Raw genomic sequence first — 17,667 nt, forward strand, 5'->3', positions numbered from 1 at the left:
TCTGTCTGGTTATGAGATGGTCTTTGTCTTGAGTTAAGACATGGTCCCGTCAGAAGTGAGTTGGGCTTGTTTACCTGGCAAGTCCAGCCTGCTGCCAGGCCTGGAGCAATACCCAGCTCCAGGCATCGTGTGTCTCGTGCAGTGTGAGCGAAGGCTGTCTGCACGTGCCACCTCTCCTTGCAGCAGACTGCGTCAAGGCTATTTCAGGCACGACTAGGAGCAGTCAGGTTAGCCTGGTATTGGTGTCCGGTGTGCCCCAAGGTCAGGTGGGGAACATGGACGCAGTTGGGCTGGACAGGGGGTCTTGCCGTGCTGCAGAGCGCTCATCTTGGAAGTGCAGTGGGTAAGTGCAGCTTCACATGGGCAAGTTCAACAACCTGTCTCTGGTTTTCACCTTGTAAGATGATGGTCAAATCATCAGTTATAGAGATATGTTACAGGTATATTGGAATTCATTATTGTAATTTCAGAGATTTTGACACCAAGTGGAACACGTCTTTCGTTGGGGTTTTTTAATGCATGAGAGGAATAATGGTTCCTTCCAATTCCTCCTTCAAAGAATTAAAGTCCTGTGTATTTTGAACAAGGAAGACATTGAATGGCAATTTTGATTTTGCACATTTAGATTTTGTTGCCATTGAAATAACGGGATGTGATGATCATTTTGGGGGGAAAAAACCTAACGAACAAAAAAACCCTACCAAAAAACTTTGAGGAGGCTTTTCATATACATTATGCATTTATGAGTATGAGTCACTTTGAAGTAAACTATATCATCTGTTGACAAACTTCCAGTCATTAAAAATGGTGAAAATTATTATTACACTTCTATATATATTTTCAAAAATTACCTTTCACGTTAGATCCACTCATCGGAGTGAAGACTGCGTTTTGTTCTACTTCGGTTACTTAATTCTTCTACTTTGGTTACCCGGAGTTCTGTGTCAGCTCGTTGTAGCTGGGTGTAAGGATGTGGTTGCCTTATGTTGTGCCGGAGTGTCACAAACCAGTAAGAACAGACCAGTGAACTCACTATCGATGTCATTGTTAAATTATAAGTGTGTGTATAAGCTGTGATTAGAAATATGTATTCTACAAAGAAATTGTTTTCCCTGGATTTCTTGTTTGCATTCACAGTGAACTTCTTAGAGAAAGATTGATATTAAGATACATATTGAGATAGATGCACACTTACAACTGCGTGGCAGTAATCTAAAGTAGAACACATTACAAAGATGCTGCAATCATCCACAGGCTAAACAAACTAAAAAATAAACCAGAAAGAATGTGCACACGTGAGGAATCCAAGCAGCCGTAACTGTTCTCTGATCTAATTGAATGATTTTAAAAATTCTTTTAACTGGCCATTGTGACCAATATAATTTAATCCAGATTTAAAAGGAACAATAAATTATATAGAAAATGTTTTTATTTATATCAGCAGCAGTTGAAGTATCAACAGATACCTTAGCTTACTGCTTTGGTCGCCAGGGGAGTTTGTAGAAGAGATGTTGAAGAGACTGTTTCTGAAATGACATCTGTGTTTCTTCCGTTACAGAGAATAGGCTTGTTAATTTGAAATCAAGCTCTTGAAGAAACCTTAGAACCAAATATCATCCTTTTTACCTACCATTATTAGCAACTGTTACCTCGTGTGCAGTGAAAACATTAATATCCTTTGTGTGACTTACTTTTTCGTTTTGAAGAGAAAGATTTAGGTTGCAATAAAGTAAATATTTACTCAGGAAAAATGACACAAACAGAATAATCGTTTTGGCATTTGCAAAGAAAAACTTACCTTCCCTTGAACTCTGGGTTACAGCTAGGGAGGTTGCTGGCTGCATTATGTGCTTGCTAGATACAGAGCAAACGTTCAGAGTGAACAATTTGCACTGAATGTACAATCACAGACAACTTGAATGTTATTTAGCGTCTGGTCACCTGGAGGCTCTGAGTTAATTCATTGCATTTGTCCTTGTGGTAAGGTAAACACGTCATCTAGTCTTCGAGCAAAACTTCTCTACCTTATTATGGCAAGATGAGGCATATTTTCACAAAGATTTCAGTGCCGTCAGCAGACGTAGTGTGAAGACGCGCTTGTTGACTCTGTGTTTAGGAAGTTGGCTTTTCAGTAGTTATCTTGGCTAAATGCAGGCCAGAAACCTGTCAAGCACAGGCTGCGGTCTTTCCAAACCGTTCTTGATAGCCGATTTGAAGGATACTTTTTTACTGCCTCCAAATGTGGGTTTGCCAGAACAAGAAGGGAAGTAGACATTGTCTGCATAGTCAACGAATGTATCTTCACACGCTAGAAATAGAGGTCCTATTACCAGGCGTGGTAAGATTGTCTGCCTTTGATGATTGCTCCTAGTGTAGAAAAAGAATGAAAACTTAAGTGTTACCGTAGTAACTGGTCACTCTGCAAACTTAAATCAGAACTTTTGACGCTTTAAGAAAGAAACAAATAAAAGCCTTACCAAATTTTAAGCTAAATAATGAAATTCACATTGGTTTAGAAATATGTGCTTCCTTCAAAGGACTAAGATCTATTGCAGCATGTGCTAACAATATGAAATTTTGTATTCTCTTAAATTATTGCCCTTTTCTTCCCCTCTGGTCACTTGGTTGTGTCCACATATAAATTTGATACAATTCAAGTAATTTGATACAGTTCAAGTAATACAAACCCTTTGTGAAGATTTACTGTGATTTGAAGGTAAATTTAAGCCTATTCCTAACTGGCTGTTAAAAAATTGATAAAGCTGAAATTCCCTTGGTTGAAATTAAAAATTTGGTACTCTCCCTTCTCTTTCTGGGTATTTTAGTAACACTTTGCTCAAAACTGTAATTCTATACGTGGGCAATCTCTCAACAAAAAAGAAAGGTAAGCAGAGCATAGGCTGTCATTGTTCACCCCTTCTCATCTGTCATCACTGTTGGTTTAGGTCAGGTCCAGATCTGTGCCAAACAGCACACCGGGCCATCATTCAAATGGAAATTTGAATGTTGTACCACAGGAATAGACCAGTGCTTGATGTGTGCCCTCACATCTGCTGTGGTGTTGGGCCATTGCCCTGAAGCTACCGATTTATATAGATGCCTCCATGTGAGCCCTAGTCTTGTATTTTGAGTTAAGTCAGAGAGAGATGCAGAAGTCTCCTAACTTGGTATCTCTTCAATTTTTTACTGGGAATAATTTAGGTGTGTGTGCAATTCTGTGCTGGTGGAATTTGAATTTATGGAAATTTGGAAACAGCTGAAGCCTTTTTTTTTTTTAATCACTTCTGACACCCCCATATTCAGTGTGTAATTCTTAGTGGAAGGAGGTTATTAAGAAGATTATTTGGTTTATGTGCTGGCACACATTATCTAGTAATTGAACTGATGCTGCCCAGCTGGTGAAAGCTGATTCAAAATATTTAGTCAAAGCAACCAGTTTCATTTTTTTATTTAGAGATTGTCCAACTTTTATATTTTAACTGACATTATTTCTAATTCCATCAGATTTTCCAGTAGAATTGTTAAGCCTAATTTTATCATCTTACGCTTTCACTTATAGCTGCTTAGGCTGCAAGCTAATTTAATGTTTTAATTGAGTTGTTATTCTGTAGGAGGTTAATATTTGCTGTTTACTTTATTCATAATGCTCATTTTGACCTAATCTTTACAAACTGATAGTTAGTAGTGCAGGTGATAGCTGAAGTATTGTGAATCTTTATTAAAGTCCATCTCTGCTTCAGGTTTATGTCCGGTTAAGGCCATTCTTCCGAGAATTCCTGGAACGTATGTCTCAGATTTATGAGGTAAAAGCAATTAGACATTACCTTTGAATTTCATTTTTAAATTATATTCACATACTTATATCTAAAATAATTACTTTTTCCCCTTTAATCCATAGATCATTCTTTTTACTGCTTCTAAGAAGGTGTATGCAGACAAGTTATTGAACATACTAGACCCTAAAAAGCAACTGGTCAGGTAAAAATAATAAATCGTGAACATACCTGGTGTAAGAAAACTAACTACTATTTCCTAACAAATGTGATGAAGAAAGTGATCGTGACATGTTTGTTATTGCAGCCTGTCTCACTAAACTGATTCTTTGTGGTTCTGTCTGTTCTAAGAGCGAGATAAAAATTAAATGAAGTGATTGAATTATTGCCTTGGTGATAAGATAAACCCAGGCAGCTTTACATTGCCCTCTGTGGCCAAAAAACATCGTACCCATTCATTCTCTGTAGCACGTTAGGCTTGCTCACGGAAAATGTCCTCTTGGGTATCAAAAATGTGCTTGAGCTGCTTTGGAATACACATGAATAAAGAAAATGAACTGAGCATTAAATTACTTTTAAACTATTCAAACTTGATGTATTATTTATAAATTATGAATTGTATAGTTATCTCTACAATCAGCATGTTTTTATTTCTTATTCAATCACAAATTATTTGTTTGTGGGTTTTGTATTGGAGCTGTTTTGGTTTTTCATTTCTTTTCTAAATACTGAGCTTTGTTTGGAATTGATTGGCATTTCTCAAGAAGAGTTCCTTAAGGCATAAAGAAATTCTTCCGGATGAGATTCTTTCTGTTGTTCTCATCTGGAAGGTGGACTGTTAAGTGGGAAAGTTGAAACCAAAGAGGGGTCTTCTCAGGGATTCACCCTCCATAGGGTATCCCAAGTAAGGGGAGTAAACAACTCTGCTTGATTATAGTCACAACTGTATAAATTCTGTACGTGGGACATCATTGGCAAAGCACTTCTCTGCATCGTTTTATTGTAGTATTCTTTGGTGAAAACTTGATTTTTTTTTACACGCATAATAAAATTACCATTTGGACTGAGACAGTGGTTGCATCCATTGTTTTCACTTGGTAGTTTAGGCATATTGTAACTCATTTTCCTTAAGAGCGTAAAGAGAAACTGTTCACTAGTTTTAATCCAGGAACAGTCATCTTATTGCATGTTTTTATGTGGCACGCATAACAGAATCCTAGTTTGGTGTTGGTAAACTTACTTGCCGCTGCGTTTTGAACGGGCAAACAAAACTAGACTTTCAAAGACTTCCAATCATTGGAATATCAGGGCTAGCTGAATCACACAGCTGTGATTCAGGGATGTGTGAACAAGTAAGGTGTTTGCACTTAGAGAAAATGAGTCTAGGCGTGCATCCGTAGCATTAAAAATCTTCCTCCAAGAACCTAATACATATGATTCAGGACTGCAGTTTTAACTGCGTTAGGAACAGGAAAAAGGTAATAAAATATACAGCCAAACAGTATTCTAACAATCTGCAGAAAGATTCATGTGGTGCATGAATTTGGTTGTGATTCATGTGCCACTGCAAAGCTGACATCAAGGCATGATTAGTTTTGACATTAGCCTAAAGGTAGACTTGTCAGGCACTCCACATGTGTGACTCAGAATCTATATATAAATTCATTTGCTGCCGAGGCATCAGCTTATTTTCCTCCATAGCAACATTAGGAACTCAACCCCTTTATGAAATTAAGCACACTATGTACAGCTTCTAAAAAACTTCATTTAAAAATATAAGCAGCCTTAAAGAAACTGTATTGTAATACGACTGTGTAAAACTCAAAATCTGTCTATTTTACAATTTATTTTTAAATTATAATTACATTGGTATTCCATGAAATTTCAGTTTTATTCCTGGTATGTTTTTACTCTGAGTCCTTTTAGTCTATCCATCCATTTACTATGTATTTCTTCTGTAATAAATTAAAAGGGAGTAAACTAATTGGAAAGGAAGAAGTTGATGGAATGTTTTGGCCTTGAGGCTTTTTTCAAGCTCTAATAACTGAAATAGGTTAATTGCGAACAGAGGTAACATAAAAAAGAAAACATTTCTTCTGATACTTTGTGTTCTAGCGTGCAGTGGCATAGGGAGGCCATGTACTGTAACAGTTGGAACAAAATAAAAGGATAGTAAAACCCAATAAATTGGTTCCTGTGCAGAACTAATCTCTGATTTTGGGGCCTTGCAAAATCCTTTGAGAATGTGGGGTCCCTTTGTCAATCCATCTGCAAAAATGGTTAGAAAGCAAGACCTTGTTGACAAATATTTGTTAAATCTGAGTTGAGCTTTTCTGTTTAAATACAAACAACTGCCTGCAGAACTAGGTTAATATAAAATTACTGGTCATTTTACCAGTAAAAAGCTCACAAGAGAATGGAAAAAAGGGAACAATTCTTTAAAAGGAGCTAAGTAGATCAGAAGAGAAAAAAATTGGGTAACATTTGGCAAAGTTAACTCTTCTTTCCCCCTATGCAATGTAGATGATGTAATTTGTCTCATTAATCAGTATTTTACTTTAATCACAGGCATCGACTTTTCCGTGAGCATTGTGTTTGTGTACAAGGAAATTACATAAAAGATTTAAACATTCTTGGTAGAGATCTTTCAAAAACTATCATAATTGACAATTCACCGCAAGCCTTTGCTTATCAGGTAAGGATGCTGCTGTCAGCCAACTTTTCAGATATGGCAAAAAGCTTTCTGAAAGAAGACAGTGAAACACTACATTTTGATTTAACTTATTTAACTTAAGTTTTGTGCTTAAATTTGCATTTAAGTTTACAAAACAAACGTAGCAAATCATTTGGGTTTGCTTGCTTTTCTCTTATTTTTGTGAAGAGCTGATCAAGAGCAAACTAAGTGACAGACCATATAACCAGTCAGTTTTATTTCTCATTCAGCTTTTCTAAAGAAACCACCAGTCTGCTAAGTCTGCTGCTTGGACGCTGTTGTGGATTTAGTTATTTAATGCTAGTGAAATGATTAAGAACAAATCGCTGGTTGAAGTGACACACAGCTGTGAAAATTGCTTATGCTTGAATGTTACAAAGTTACACCCTGTGATTTAGATTTTCCCAGAAGTGTGGTATGTAACTATTCCAGTTAGTCCTATGATATAGATAAAGAAGTGCAGAGTGTGATCTCTAACATCTCACCTACATTAAAGAAGCAAAAAACCAAAAACCTGTTTGACTTAGCCTCATTTGTACAAGCCCTGTACAGCCAGTACATGGTTAGTATCCATGTGTGCTTTTACATAAAATTTTCTCAAAATACCAACGCTTTTCAGTTCAGCAGAACTTTTAGAGCTGTTCTATTTCAGCTTTGATGTGGAAATTTTTGTTGTGCTGTATGCAAAGGAAGGAGATATTTTGGAAGTGAATTTTAATACAAACTTTAGAGGAAAAATACATGTTAATAAACTCTAGCTTGGAAACATTTTTCCCCAAAATGCTATTTCACAAGTCATATTTTTAGATCAATTAAGTATAATTCATGCATTGATGGTTTTTTGTTTTTTTTTTTACTTTAGCTTTCAAATGGAATTCCTATAGAAAGCTGGTTCATGGATAAAAATGACAACGAACTCCTAAAATTGATTCCGTTTCTGGAGAAACTTGTAGAGCTGGTAAGTGTTTCCTTTATTTGGCTCTTCCCCACCCCCTGCCCAAAAATTTTAGATAGCTCTTTTAAGTATTTCCACATATTTTAAGATTTTTTTGAGTCACTGAGATTTAGACTGCTAAAAGTCATGTATGTCTCTTTTTGAAAAAGATACTCTGGGCAGTAATTCAGGTATGCATAAGGACTTACATATTAAAAGACAGAATGTCATTATTTCTAATTGTGCTTTTAATCAAGAAATGGAGAATTGTAACATCAATTATAATGAAATTGAGAATTTGTAGGCATTTTGATTAAATAATGCCTATTCTTGGCTGTGATGCGTGCCTTTATTCTTAAAATGCGAATAAATTACTCCTAAATTTCTGTGAACGTTACATAGTTATTTCTGTAAGTCTCTTGTAATTACATATATTCGTGGCTTATATTTTGTTATATTAAAATACCGGTGTTACAAAATGGACCCTGTTACAATCTGATTTATAGATGTGTTCATTCTCCTAAAAACGGCACCTTTTCTTTCCCCCCCCTACAGAACGAAGATGTCCGACCTCACATCAGAGACAGATTTCGCTTGCATGACTTGCTACCCCCAGATTAAAACCTTTTGTCTAATTACTGAAGGGGGAGAAAATGCAGGACCCTTTTGGACTAAAACGAAACATTGCCATTACTGTTGAAATTTTGCATTTTTGTACCCCGTCTTGCTTTTCTTATCTTTGGTGCCCAACAATAATCAAGGGTTACAGAAAGAGACTTTATATATCCGAGATTGACTACATTCAGTACAATACAGTACAACGCAGTAGGTAGGCTAGAACAGAAAAGTCTTTAGAACTAGTGCAACTCCAATGAAATTTTTTTATGTACAGGACATCTGCAGTTTATAAAGAATTCTGTTTCTGCCACCAGCAGTTTGACCTGTAGAAACACAGGATTTTATGATATAACAGAGATTGAAAATGGACTCTTATTTTCTCTCTGTTCGGTGCTCTAAGTGGGTTTGTAGCCACTTTTCTGTTACTTTTAAGATTCTCATTTCAACAGGAATGGCCAGTAAAAGTTGTTTTATTTTTCCTGTTAAGGTTTATAACCTTTTTACATTTTTGACCTGTATTAGATTAGACTTTCATTATGCATTCCTTTTAGTTGAGGCGCTTCATAGTTTTTCTGGAAATAGCCAAATTTTCTTAGTTTTTTATTAAACAGTTGGATGGCCGTTTTCCTGCTTCGTCTGCCTGCATACTGTATATTTGTTTAAAAATATTCTCTAGTTTTAGTCCATGTAAGTTTCATTTAGAAAGAAAAACCCTGCATTTATATTTTCTTTCTGTAATATTCTACTGTAGTTGAAATCTTTTCAAAAATCAAGAGACTGGCTAGATAAGAAGAATATAAGAATTACTAATATTCAGAATATTTTAAACCATTGTGATGGCATGTACTCTGGACAGACAATATCTTGCAGTGGCACAAACAACTGATGGACAAGGAATACCTCAGACTATGCTGTGCATGCAAATCTTGAAAGGAGAACTAGCTCGGTCACCTGTTAGGTTTGATGCAATTCAATTACTGCTGCCTTCTGTTTCCTCCAAGATTGAAGTGTTCTGCACAGTGGCTCAGTATTTTAAGATGTTTTGCATGGGCTGGCGGTACCTCTGTGACACCCGGCGTTACAATCAGTTTTAAACTCTGTGTGGCAGCGAAGGTACCCGGCAGTAACTATGCATAATCCTGTGGTACAGTACACTCCCACGCCACCGGCGCAGACAGTCTGCTATCATAGTGGTTTTCTATGCTATATGGAAATAGTCTTTCAGCCTTGGTTCTCTAATGCAGCTACTACAAGAGGTGGATATTTTTATAATGGTGTGTAATCTCCTTTTCAGGAGGCTTTTTATGGAAGGTATAATTTGTAAAAGTTAGGATGCTTTGCCTCTCGACTGCATTAACACGCCACAGGCTCAGACTGTTTTTGTGTAAAAGATGTCACAGAACGGCACTTTTTCTAAAGAGAAGTTTGATATTTTGTATGCTTGTTAAGAAAGTACAGTATTGGAAATTAAAGGTGGACAACTGATAATTGAGAAGTATGTCAATTAATTTTTTATGTATATTACCTGTTTACTTGTACAATTTTATTGTACAAATTACATGCAGCTTCATTTTCAAATGAGTCCTTAAAATAAGGAAAATCTTTTTAGGAAAACATTTAATTTTTGTATTTTTGATTTTAAAAGGCATGAGTTATGTCAACTTTTTCCAGTGTATTAATGAAGATTTTAACTTTTCATCAGGTTGAGTGTTTTCTTACTATATTATCTGTTGTGTATGTAGCTAGCACATTGTGTCACTGAACTGTTTAAAAAAATTAGCATGTAGAGCAAGCCTGTTTTGTGGAAAATCTTATTCATTAAAAAAAAAAATCATCACGGCAGATTTTCTGCAAAAAAGTGAAAACATTTGCAATTCAGAATACTGATTTTTTTTGTATTTAAAGAAAGGTATTTTGCTTGCAGGAAAGAAATACTACAGATTCATTTTAATGAGAATCTTTTAAATGTATTTATCTTTAGGGCATCTGGGCATCTTTACGCTGTTTGTCTTATGTCTTTATTGAAATAAAATGTACATAACATTACCTTTATATATGCTTTTGCGCAGACGTGTGAACCCTGTAACCATCCCCGTTCCTTCCTGTTTTTATGTCGATAAGATGGTTCTGGAAATATTTATAGATTTTGAAAATGGTCAGCTTGTATTTGAATTGCTACATGGTTTGCCAACTATTTTTTAGTTGTTCGTTAAAATGTAAATCTAAATCTGAGATTTTTAATTAGTTTAACAGTGAATCCTTGTTTAATGTGGAATTCTTCCAAATTTCTCCAAGTAATTGACATAATAGAACTGCTTTAAAATTCGCTAGTCTACCAGAATGAAACGATTTTTGTTAAGTAGTCCATCGCTTTTCTCTGACTGTAAAAAGAGATGATCATCTGTTCAAATAATGTCCTTAAACACGTTGGTCCTATCTTTGGCTAAAACCATTCTAAAAGTGCTTTCTTTAGTTAAGGAAACCAAAGCATACATTGCACTTTACAGCTGTATCTGTGTTGTCATGATCAGATCAGTGAGGGAAATCAAAATGTAAATTGAGGGATTTAGTGCTACATAGATGCACAACAAAAATAACAGAGACTGCTTAGTAAACATATTAAATATTAATATTTTAATGTGCTGCAAGTCTGGTATTTATCATTCTGAACTTTCTTTGCAGAATGAGTCTACCTTCTTCAAAATATAAGTTCCTAAAAATGTCAAGCACTTCCGGCATAAACGGTCTTTGCACGAAGCAAAGTTGTAATCCATCAGGTTTTATTTTCGTCTTACTAGTCTCGAGGGTGAGACTTAACAGTTTCTCTGACATGAGTCTGGATCGAATTGTGCACACCAAAATTGACACCGATAACCGGGGGAGTCTCAATTACGTGCATTACTAGAGTCTTGAATGTAGAATTGCGCAACTGAGGCAGTTAATCTTGTAGCTGTATCATTTATTCCAATTTTATGTATTTTTAGAAAACGCAACATCCTGTTTCCAGAGTTCTTAATGATTTCATTTGTGGTCTTTTGCTTGATCGTGGTAATTGTGCTTTAATTTTACACGTCCATATGTATTCTGTTCTAGGTTTGAGCATTCTTGGTTCTGGCAGCAGAATAACGTCTTTCATACTTAATACATGTTCATTCTTTTTTTTTCCTTAAGTTGCTCTATAGCTAGAATAGCGTTCACCTTGGTATTATTGGCTTCATTTCCACCTTTGATTCATTTCACCTTCCATCTGTGTAGGAAAACATTTTTTCATTACTTTTGAAATGTATCAGAAAGCCTGAATGTTTCAAGACCTGATTAAAAATCTCCCAAAACAAGAGTGGTATCAACCAAAGGCATGCTAAGGAGACATATCTTTTTCAAACAAAGCACTTACCTGATTATTTTTGATAACGAACTTCAGTGAGTGCTGTGCTGAAGGAGGAGAGAACGCGGCGCTGGCGGGAGCGGTGCTGGGTCCGTCTGCCACTGGCAGCAGAACGGTGGGAACCGTTTGCTCTCGCTGCGAGAAGCAAGTGTCCTCGTAGCACATCGTCCCCCCTCCCCAAACGCAGTTCTGTACGACATCTGAGTCCAAGGGCAGTCGTACCGATGGTTGGGTTTGCAGCTGGAAAAGCTTTGAGCCCCGATGGGGAGAGGGAGCAGGCAGGAGTGGATGAGGAGAAGGTGGAGTGGGGGGAAATCTCCACCCGTCTGCCACCAGCAGAACAGTAACGTGGTCCTGCAGTCTGAAACAGCCTTGAACAGTAGAGCTTGCTTGTTTGGTCAGGAAAGCTGTCCAGAAACACAGAAACATTGTGACTCTACTGAGTAAATACCCATATTCCTGTATTTTTCCTTCTGGTTCTGGCTTCCTTCATAGCATGGCAGATCGTACCCTTTATTCTTCTTTGTCTAAATCGAATTGAATCAACCATCTATCATTTGAATATTAAAGTAGATTATGAGATTTGTAACTTCACAATTGATACGAAAACTAAGGCAAGCCCCTGCCTGTGGTAAGACGCCCGTATTGCTGGGAATTGTGGCTACTGAACCAGTCGTGTGACCCTTGCTTCCGAGTGAGGACTGGAGTAGCACTGAGCACGCCTAAGTGTGGGGAATTAGAAAAGTTAACCGTGCCTTCTCCCATCCCCTCGCTGCGTTGTGCCCCTGTTGTGGTCCGCTTGAAGGACCTGGAGAGCACATCTTTGCCAAGCTAAAATTTCAATGTAAAATTAATGCTTGCATAGTTGAAATGAATCTAGTGCAAATAGCTAAACTAGAACTTCACAGAATTCAAGAAGTCAAGGCCAGAAAGTAAATATTCACAACCTATTGCCAATTTAAAAAACGTAAAAAACTGGCGATACCTACTGGTATGCTACCAGCTCAGTCGGAAAGTTTGTTCCAACAGGTGCAAAGAGAAACTCATCACTCATTAAAATAACGTCTTCCACTGTAAGTAGAGTGTTAAGTTAAACAGGCAGTATTTTTCCAGTGAAAGGACTTCTATGGATCTATGTGGTAAAGACAACAGATGGTACCTTTGGTCTGCAGTCATGCTAATTCCATGCTTCATGCCATTAAACTTCTTTAAACTCATTCGCAAAGACCGATGCAAGAAGAAATAAAGCAATCACCGTTACGCAGGCGGTGCGGTGCGCGTCAGACCGCAGTGCACAGCTAACTGTTCTTGGCCCTCGCTTCCCGAGAGTGAGGTAAATGTCTTCGTTTCTAGAAGACAAATGCCTCTTTCCGGGAGAAGTTATCCATCACAGGTGTTTCGTCGGTATCTTCAGGCAAAAAGATTATTTTGAGGATTAGAGTTAAAAGGGACTTTAAAATCCACTCTGTGAACAGTATAAAGCTGGAATGTGAAGACTGTCAAGAAAACCTGGAATTGCAGCAGCGTTCCCCAGCAGTCCGGGCTGATGGCATGCTGGGAGGCTTTCTCCCCTACTTTTCCTTCCCTCCCTGGGTCACGCTTGTTACCCGCGTCCTTCTGCCAGCGCCGGTGCTCGTGCAGCTGCGTGGTCAGCCTGTGCCGGGAGCTGATCTGGCCAAAATCTGACCATGGCAGAGTGGAGGAAGAGGAGGAAGTGAGATTGTGGCAAGGGGGGCTGCAGGGCTTAAATCGGCCCACGCTGCTGTGGAGTGGAAGCTAAGTGAAGAAGATTCACGGGAAGACAATTTTTCTGGAAAAATAATTGTCACATTAAAGTCATTCAGCCGGAGAACAGTGTCACTGTGTATCTTGAAGACGCTAAAGGACTGCTCTGAAAGATTTTATTACACCAAACCCACATCATTTCAGATTTGCATCTTAGGTTTTTGACACTTAAATCAAATCCTAAAGAAGTTGGTAAATAGCTGATGAGAAGTTGCGTAGGTGCATCATTTTCTTAGATAGTAGTCATAATTTTGTAAAAAAACCCAAAAAAATAATAAAAAAAACCACCCAAAACATTGGCAGCAAGCATTTTTGTTTGGAAGCAAGCAAGGATGGTCTGCTAAGGATTAACTTGTATAGATTTTGTGAAGCACATCGCTATTTTGGTTGTCCTGACCGTGTAATGTGATACTGTTTTATTTTTTTGATACTTGCAAAAATGCCATTGTACTGATAGGCTGAATCTTGTAAAATACAATTGAAAGAGAACTCATGTTCTACAAATCTGTGTTTCTTCTGCAATCGTTTCTAGAATATAGAATCATAAAGATTTATATTAAATATTTATGCTCTGGCTACTGTTTTGATGATTTTTAGCTGATACCATCCTTCACTGAAGACAGTTTTCTGTAAAGCAAGACATTTTTCATGCCAGTTTTCAGCCTTTAAAGCAGAAGAAAGTGTTGCATATGTGTTTTAAAAGCTAACGATACTGGAGGCCGAACAAGAAAAAAAATAGATGCAGTTTATGTACTAAAATTGTTACAGCAGATTCTTTTAAGATGGTCTTGCTTTGAATCTGATTTTCAGTATGTGATACATATTCCAGTGGCTATCTTTTGTAAGGCCCGATCTGTCTCATCTTTATTTCTCCTCCTAAGCAGAAACCTTTGGACTTCTCCAAAATGAGAACCATTTGGTTTCCTAGAAGGCAGTAGTTCCTCTGACTCAGAGCTGTTCTGAGCAAGGTTTTTTTTAATTTGTGCCTTAATTTCCTCATCTATACAATGAGAATAATACCTAACTGTTTTAATCCAAATGTTTAAATTACTTTAAATGTGCTGTGTAAATACATAATATTTTTATAATTAACATGTTCCCAATCATTGCACAGTTCTTGGCAGTTTCATAATTATCCTCACAGCATACTGAGCTTGTGAAACTCTGTTTAGACTTGGTGAGGATAGAACTTACGACATTATTTGATCTATAGTTATATCTCTGTTGTTATTTATATTGCCTGGTAAATGGGTAACAACAAAAAAAAGATGATAAATTTGGAAGTAGTATTTTTTTTCTAGCTAGCATATATCATAGTATCGTATATCATTCCACTTGTTATTTGAAAGACACGTTCTCCTAAATTTATTATCTTCAGACAAAGTATACCCTCTTTTTCCACTTAATTGCTCAGATTCTGACAGAAATCACAGAGTTGGGAGGTGGCAGTGAAGTAAACTGGAGGAAGTGAACACTTCCAGCTTTTATGTATTTGATGTTATTTGACAAGGTGGAAGGAAACGTAGCACCAAGGAGGCTCATGAGGGCCTGGTCTGGAGACCCCAAGCACATCATGGCTTTGATGTTTAATCCCAAGACAAAGGTGTCCTCCACTTCTAACCTGCTCCATCAGGAACATCCAAACAGTGCAGGGCATCAGACATCATCAGGTTTTTGACAGAGGTCTGCTTACCTCTGACTGACTCCAAGCTCTGGAGCCACCGAGGTCTCTCTCCCTTGGTCTTGCGGGCAGAGCCATCTGAAGGGACAAGATGGGCCTGAGAGCTTCAAAATAAAACATTCCCTGGGGTTGGTGGTGAGGAGGTTGGAGAAGAGCGACGACTTGCAGTTGGGTTTGTGTCCTGGGGCTGGCTGACAGCTACAGCCTTTCCGTCCCTCGTGTCTGTATTCAGTCCGAGAACTGAGTGTTGTATTTGTGGACACTTAATTCCTGTAGGTGATCTTTACGCTTCTGCTCTGTTTGGTTAAGGTCAGCTATTGCGTTTGAAGTTTTTAATAAAGGACTCACCTGTACTCCTCCGGTGGTCACAAGGCCACGATCCCTTGGGGATCTGAGCTAAAAATCACACCCTAACCAGCATGATGGATAAATGGTGAAAGCGCATTCTGGCTGCTAGACTCTCGCTAGTAGCTCTACTGCAACCACTCGCCCGTGCTTCTTCTGGCTGATCGCGAACCTGAAAGCTAGGAAATGACTAAGTCATAACTTACCTTTACTATAAGCTTATCCTATTATTTAGGGGATTAGGAGACACTTTATTGCAACATTAAGGCATCAGACTTAACTATTTTTTCTTTTCTTCTCTCTCCCACTCAGCCACGTAATCATTCCGTTAAATCACTCGCGTAACGCGTTTGCAGCAGGACTGTAAAAGGCGCCCGAACGCGGCCAACCTGAAACCTCCCCCAGGCTGCTGGGTGGGTTACTGCAGCGGCAGTGGAGCTGTGTCCTCACCTCGGACTTTGACCAACTTCATTCGTCACTTTTGCTGAACACCTGGAGAAGAAACGTACTGTCGTGTCACCGATACACCTCTACTCAACAATACATTGATAATCAGATCTTTTATCTCCTCGCCTAACTTTATTAGGCTACGGCTTCTTCCAATACAGTAACGTATATTATTACAATTTGATTTAGATTATTTGCTGACAAGTCCAGTCAGTGTGAAGGATGTTCAAATAACAGCATTGGAGGATGAACTTTTCCCCGTCCCATGCCCGAAGTCCTCTGGAGTGAAAACAGCTGAAGGCAGAGCAGTGTTCAGGTGGACACAGGCCTTCCCAGATGGAACTTCTGGATTTGTGGCTCTTGCTTCTTGCCCCATCTCCAGTGTATCTATCAATTAGAAATTATTTCAGCATTGCGACAGAAGCACGATGCTTCTAGGAAGAAGACATCCGAGATCGCACAACAGGGCTCCTACGGTAGCGCGTGCAAGTCCCTCAGCAAGTTAAGAGGGGTGCTGTCAATGTACCTCAATGGGATGATGCCAGTCTTATGTTATTGCTGCTAAACAGTATTAAATAACACAGATCCCAGAATAGTTTAAAATAGCCACATTCATAGAATCAAGCTGTTCTGGACTGACTAAAAAAGCAACAAGCGTTTAACTCATCAGTACTGCTAACATCTTATGAAAGGAAAAGAAGAATCTGAGTCAGCTGAAGGAAAGTCAGCTAAGGAATTTTAGCAGTCAACAGTTGTGGTGTTTTCCTAGCCTTTGCCTTTTGCTCTGTTTGAATCGTGCATTAATATTTCTAATAGGTAAAGGATCTTCAAAAGCTGCTTGCTTTTTCTTCCCTAAGGAAAAAAGGAGACATGGCAGCAAAGATGAGGGAATAAATTCAGACCAGACATGAGGGTAACTCCTAGATGAATTCTCTGATACTGACTTTAACAGGATTTTCTCCTTTTAAAAAAAAATCTTAAACTATTTCCCCCTTTTTTCTATCCCTTTATATTCGATTTTTGTGTCCGTTTCTTACATATTTTCAAGAATCAATACCTAGAAACCGAGAGTTTCTGAATGAGACTCAATGTTTCCTTTACCGTTGTAGACCGGCCTGTCTGCAGCATCAGAGGACAAAGCCTAAGCAAACAAGAACAGAACGGGGGCCAGCCGCTGAAGTGTCGGCTGGCAAAGTCCACCCTGTCTGAAGCTAGTTTCTGGAAACAGATGCCATCCTTTATTGCGTTAGGTCTAGCGAAGTTAGAGCTCTGCCATCTGCAGAGGGTGCGAGGAATCAGCCCAGACTGCCCCACCTTTTGTCTTTATGAGGAAGAAGGACAGTTTTCAGGTTTGGGGCTGACTCCCCAGGCTTTTCATACAATGGTGGCGTGAAAAGAGTGTTTGGAAATGACCGGCTTCCTTGTACAGAGTAGTTACGCAGGTATGAGATGTCACTGCTCTAACCCTACCTGTGATTTGAGGCCGCAGCACGTGCGGAGTACAGGCGCGGTTACAGACAGGCAAAAATTCTTACAGAAACACAGCTTCTTCCCTCTTCTTTGGAGGGCGAGGTACCAGGACACCGGTTCCAGTGACAAGGGCTGTAGTTCAAAACACTGTCCGCTTTATTCCCCTTCCCTGGACACAGTCAAAACAGGAAAGAAACCAACCTGCACCTCTGCTACCGAGCGCTGTCAGACCCGTCCCTTCTGGCGGGAGACGGGCTGTCTGACCCGCCGGGCGCGGGGCGGGCGAGGCTCCCTCACGCCGCAGCTGTCGCTCCGTGATAGCGGGGAAGGGACCGTCCCTCGGGAGAGCACCGCGCCTACGGGGCCCGCGGGAGCCGACCCGCCGCGGGGGGTGTGAAGGAGGAGGGCGGCCCCGCCCCCTTCAGCCCGCCGCCCGCCCTCAGCGACCTCCCTCCCGTCATGGCGGCCACCGCCCCTCACGGCCCGCCCCGCCCCACGGTGGGCGGAGCTCGGGGG

General features: G+C 39.1%; 1 protein-coding gene and 1 long non-coding RNA gene across 8 annotated transcripts in view; one reads left to right on the plus strand and one right to left on the minus strand.

Annotated features, from left to right (window-relative positions):
* CTDSPL2 (CTD small phosphatase like 2) overlaps positions 1-9,526 on the plus strand; it is a 43,841-nt gene extending 34,315 nt beyond the window's left edge. For all 4 annotated transcript variants that reach the window (XM_075159657.1, XM_075159660.1, XM_075159658.1 and 1 more), the window contains exons 9-13: positions 3,741-3,803; positions 3,899-3,978; positions 6,342-6,468; positions 7,349-7,444; positions 7,976-9,526. In XM_075159657.1, coding sequence (XP_075015758.1) covers positions 3,741-3,803; positions 3,899-3,978; positions 6,342-6,468; positions 7,349-7,444; positions 7,976-8,041 — 432 coding nt within the window. In that variant the 3' untranslated portion in view covers positions 8,042-9,526. The remainder of the gene's footprint in view (positions 1-3,740; positions 3,804-3,898; positions 3,979-6,341; positions 6,469-7,348; positions 7,445-7,975) is intronic.
* Positions 9,527-10,657: 1,131 nt separating this feature from the next.
* Positions 10,658-17,633, minus strand: LOC142086553 (uncharacterized). 4 transcript variants are annotated; one of them, XR_012675151.1, is made up of 4 exons: positions 17,152-17,633; positions 15,516-15,726; positions 11,433-15,413; positions 10,658-11,285 (listed from the first exon to the last, which is right to left on the minus strand). It is a non-coding gene; the product is annotated as an uncharacterized LOC142086553 (long non-coding RNA). The 4 variants fall into 4 exon arrangements; XR_012675152.1 differs by having other exon boundaries at positions 11,433-12,494; positions 12,583-15,726; XR_012675153.1 differs by having other exon boundaries at positions 11,433-11,830; positions 12,413-15,726.
* Between the last annotated feature and the right edge of the window lie 34 nt (positions 17,634-17,667).

Source organism: Calonectris borealis, chromosome 11, assembly GCF_964195595.1.
Source record: "Calonectris borealis chromosome 11, bCalBor7.hap1.2, whole genome shotgun sequence".
NCBI classification, from domain to species: Eukaryota; Metazoa; Chordata; class Aves; order Procellariiformes; family Procellariidae; genus Calonectris; species Calonectris borealis.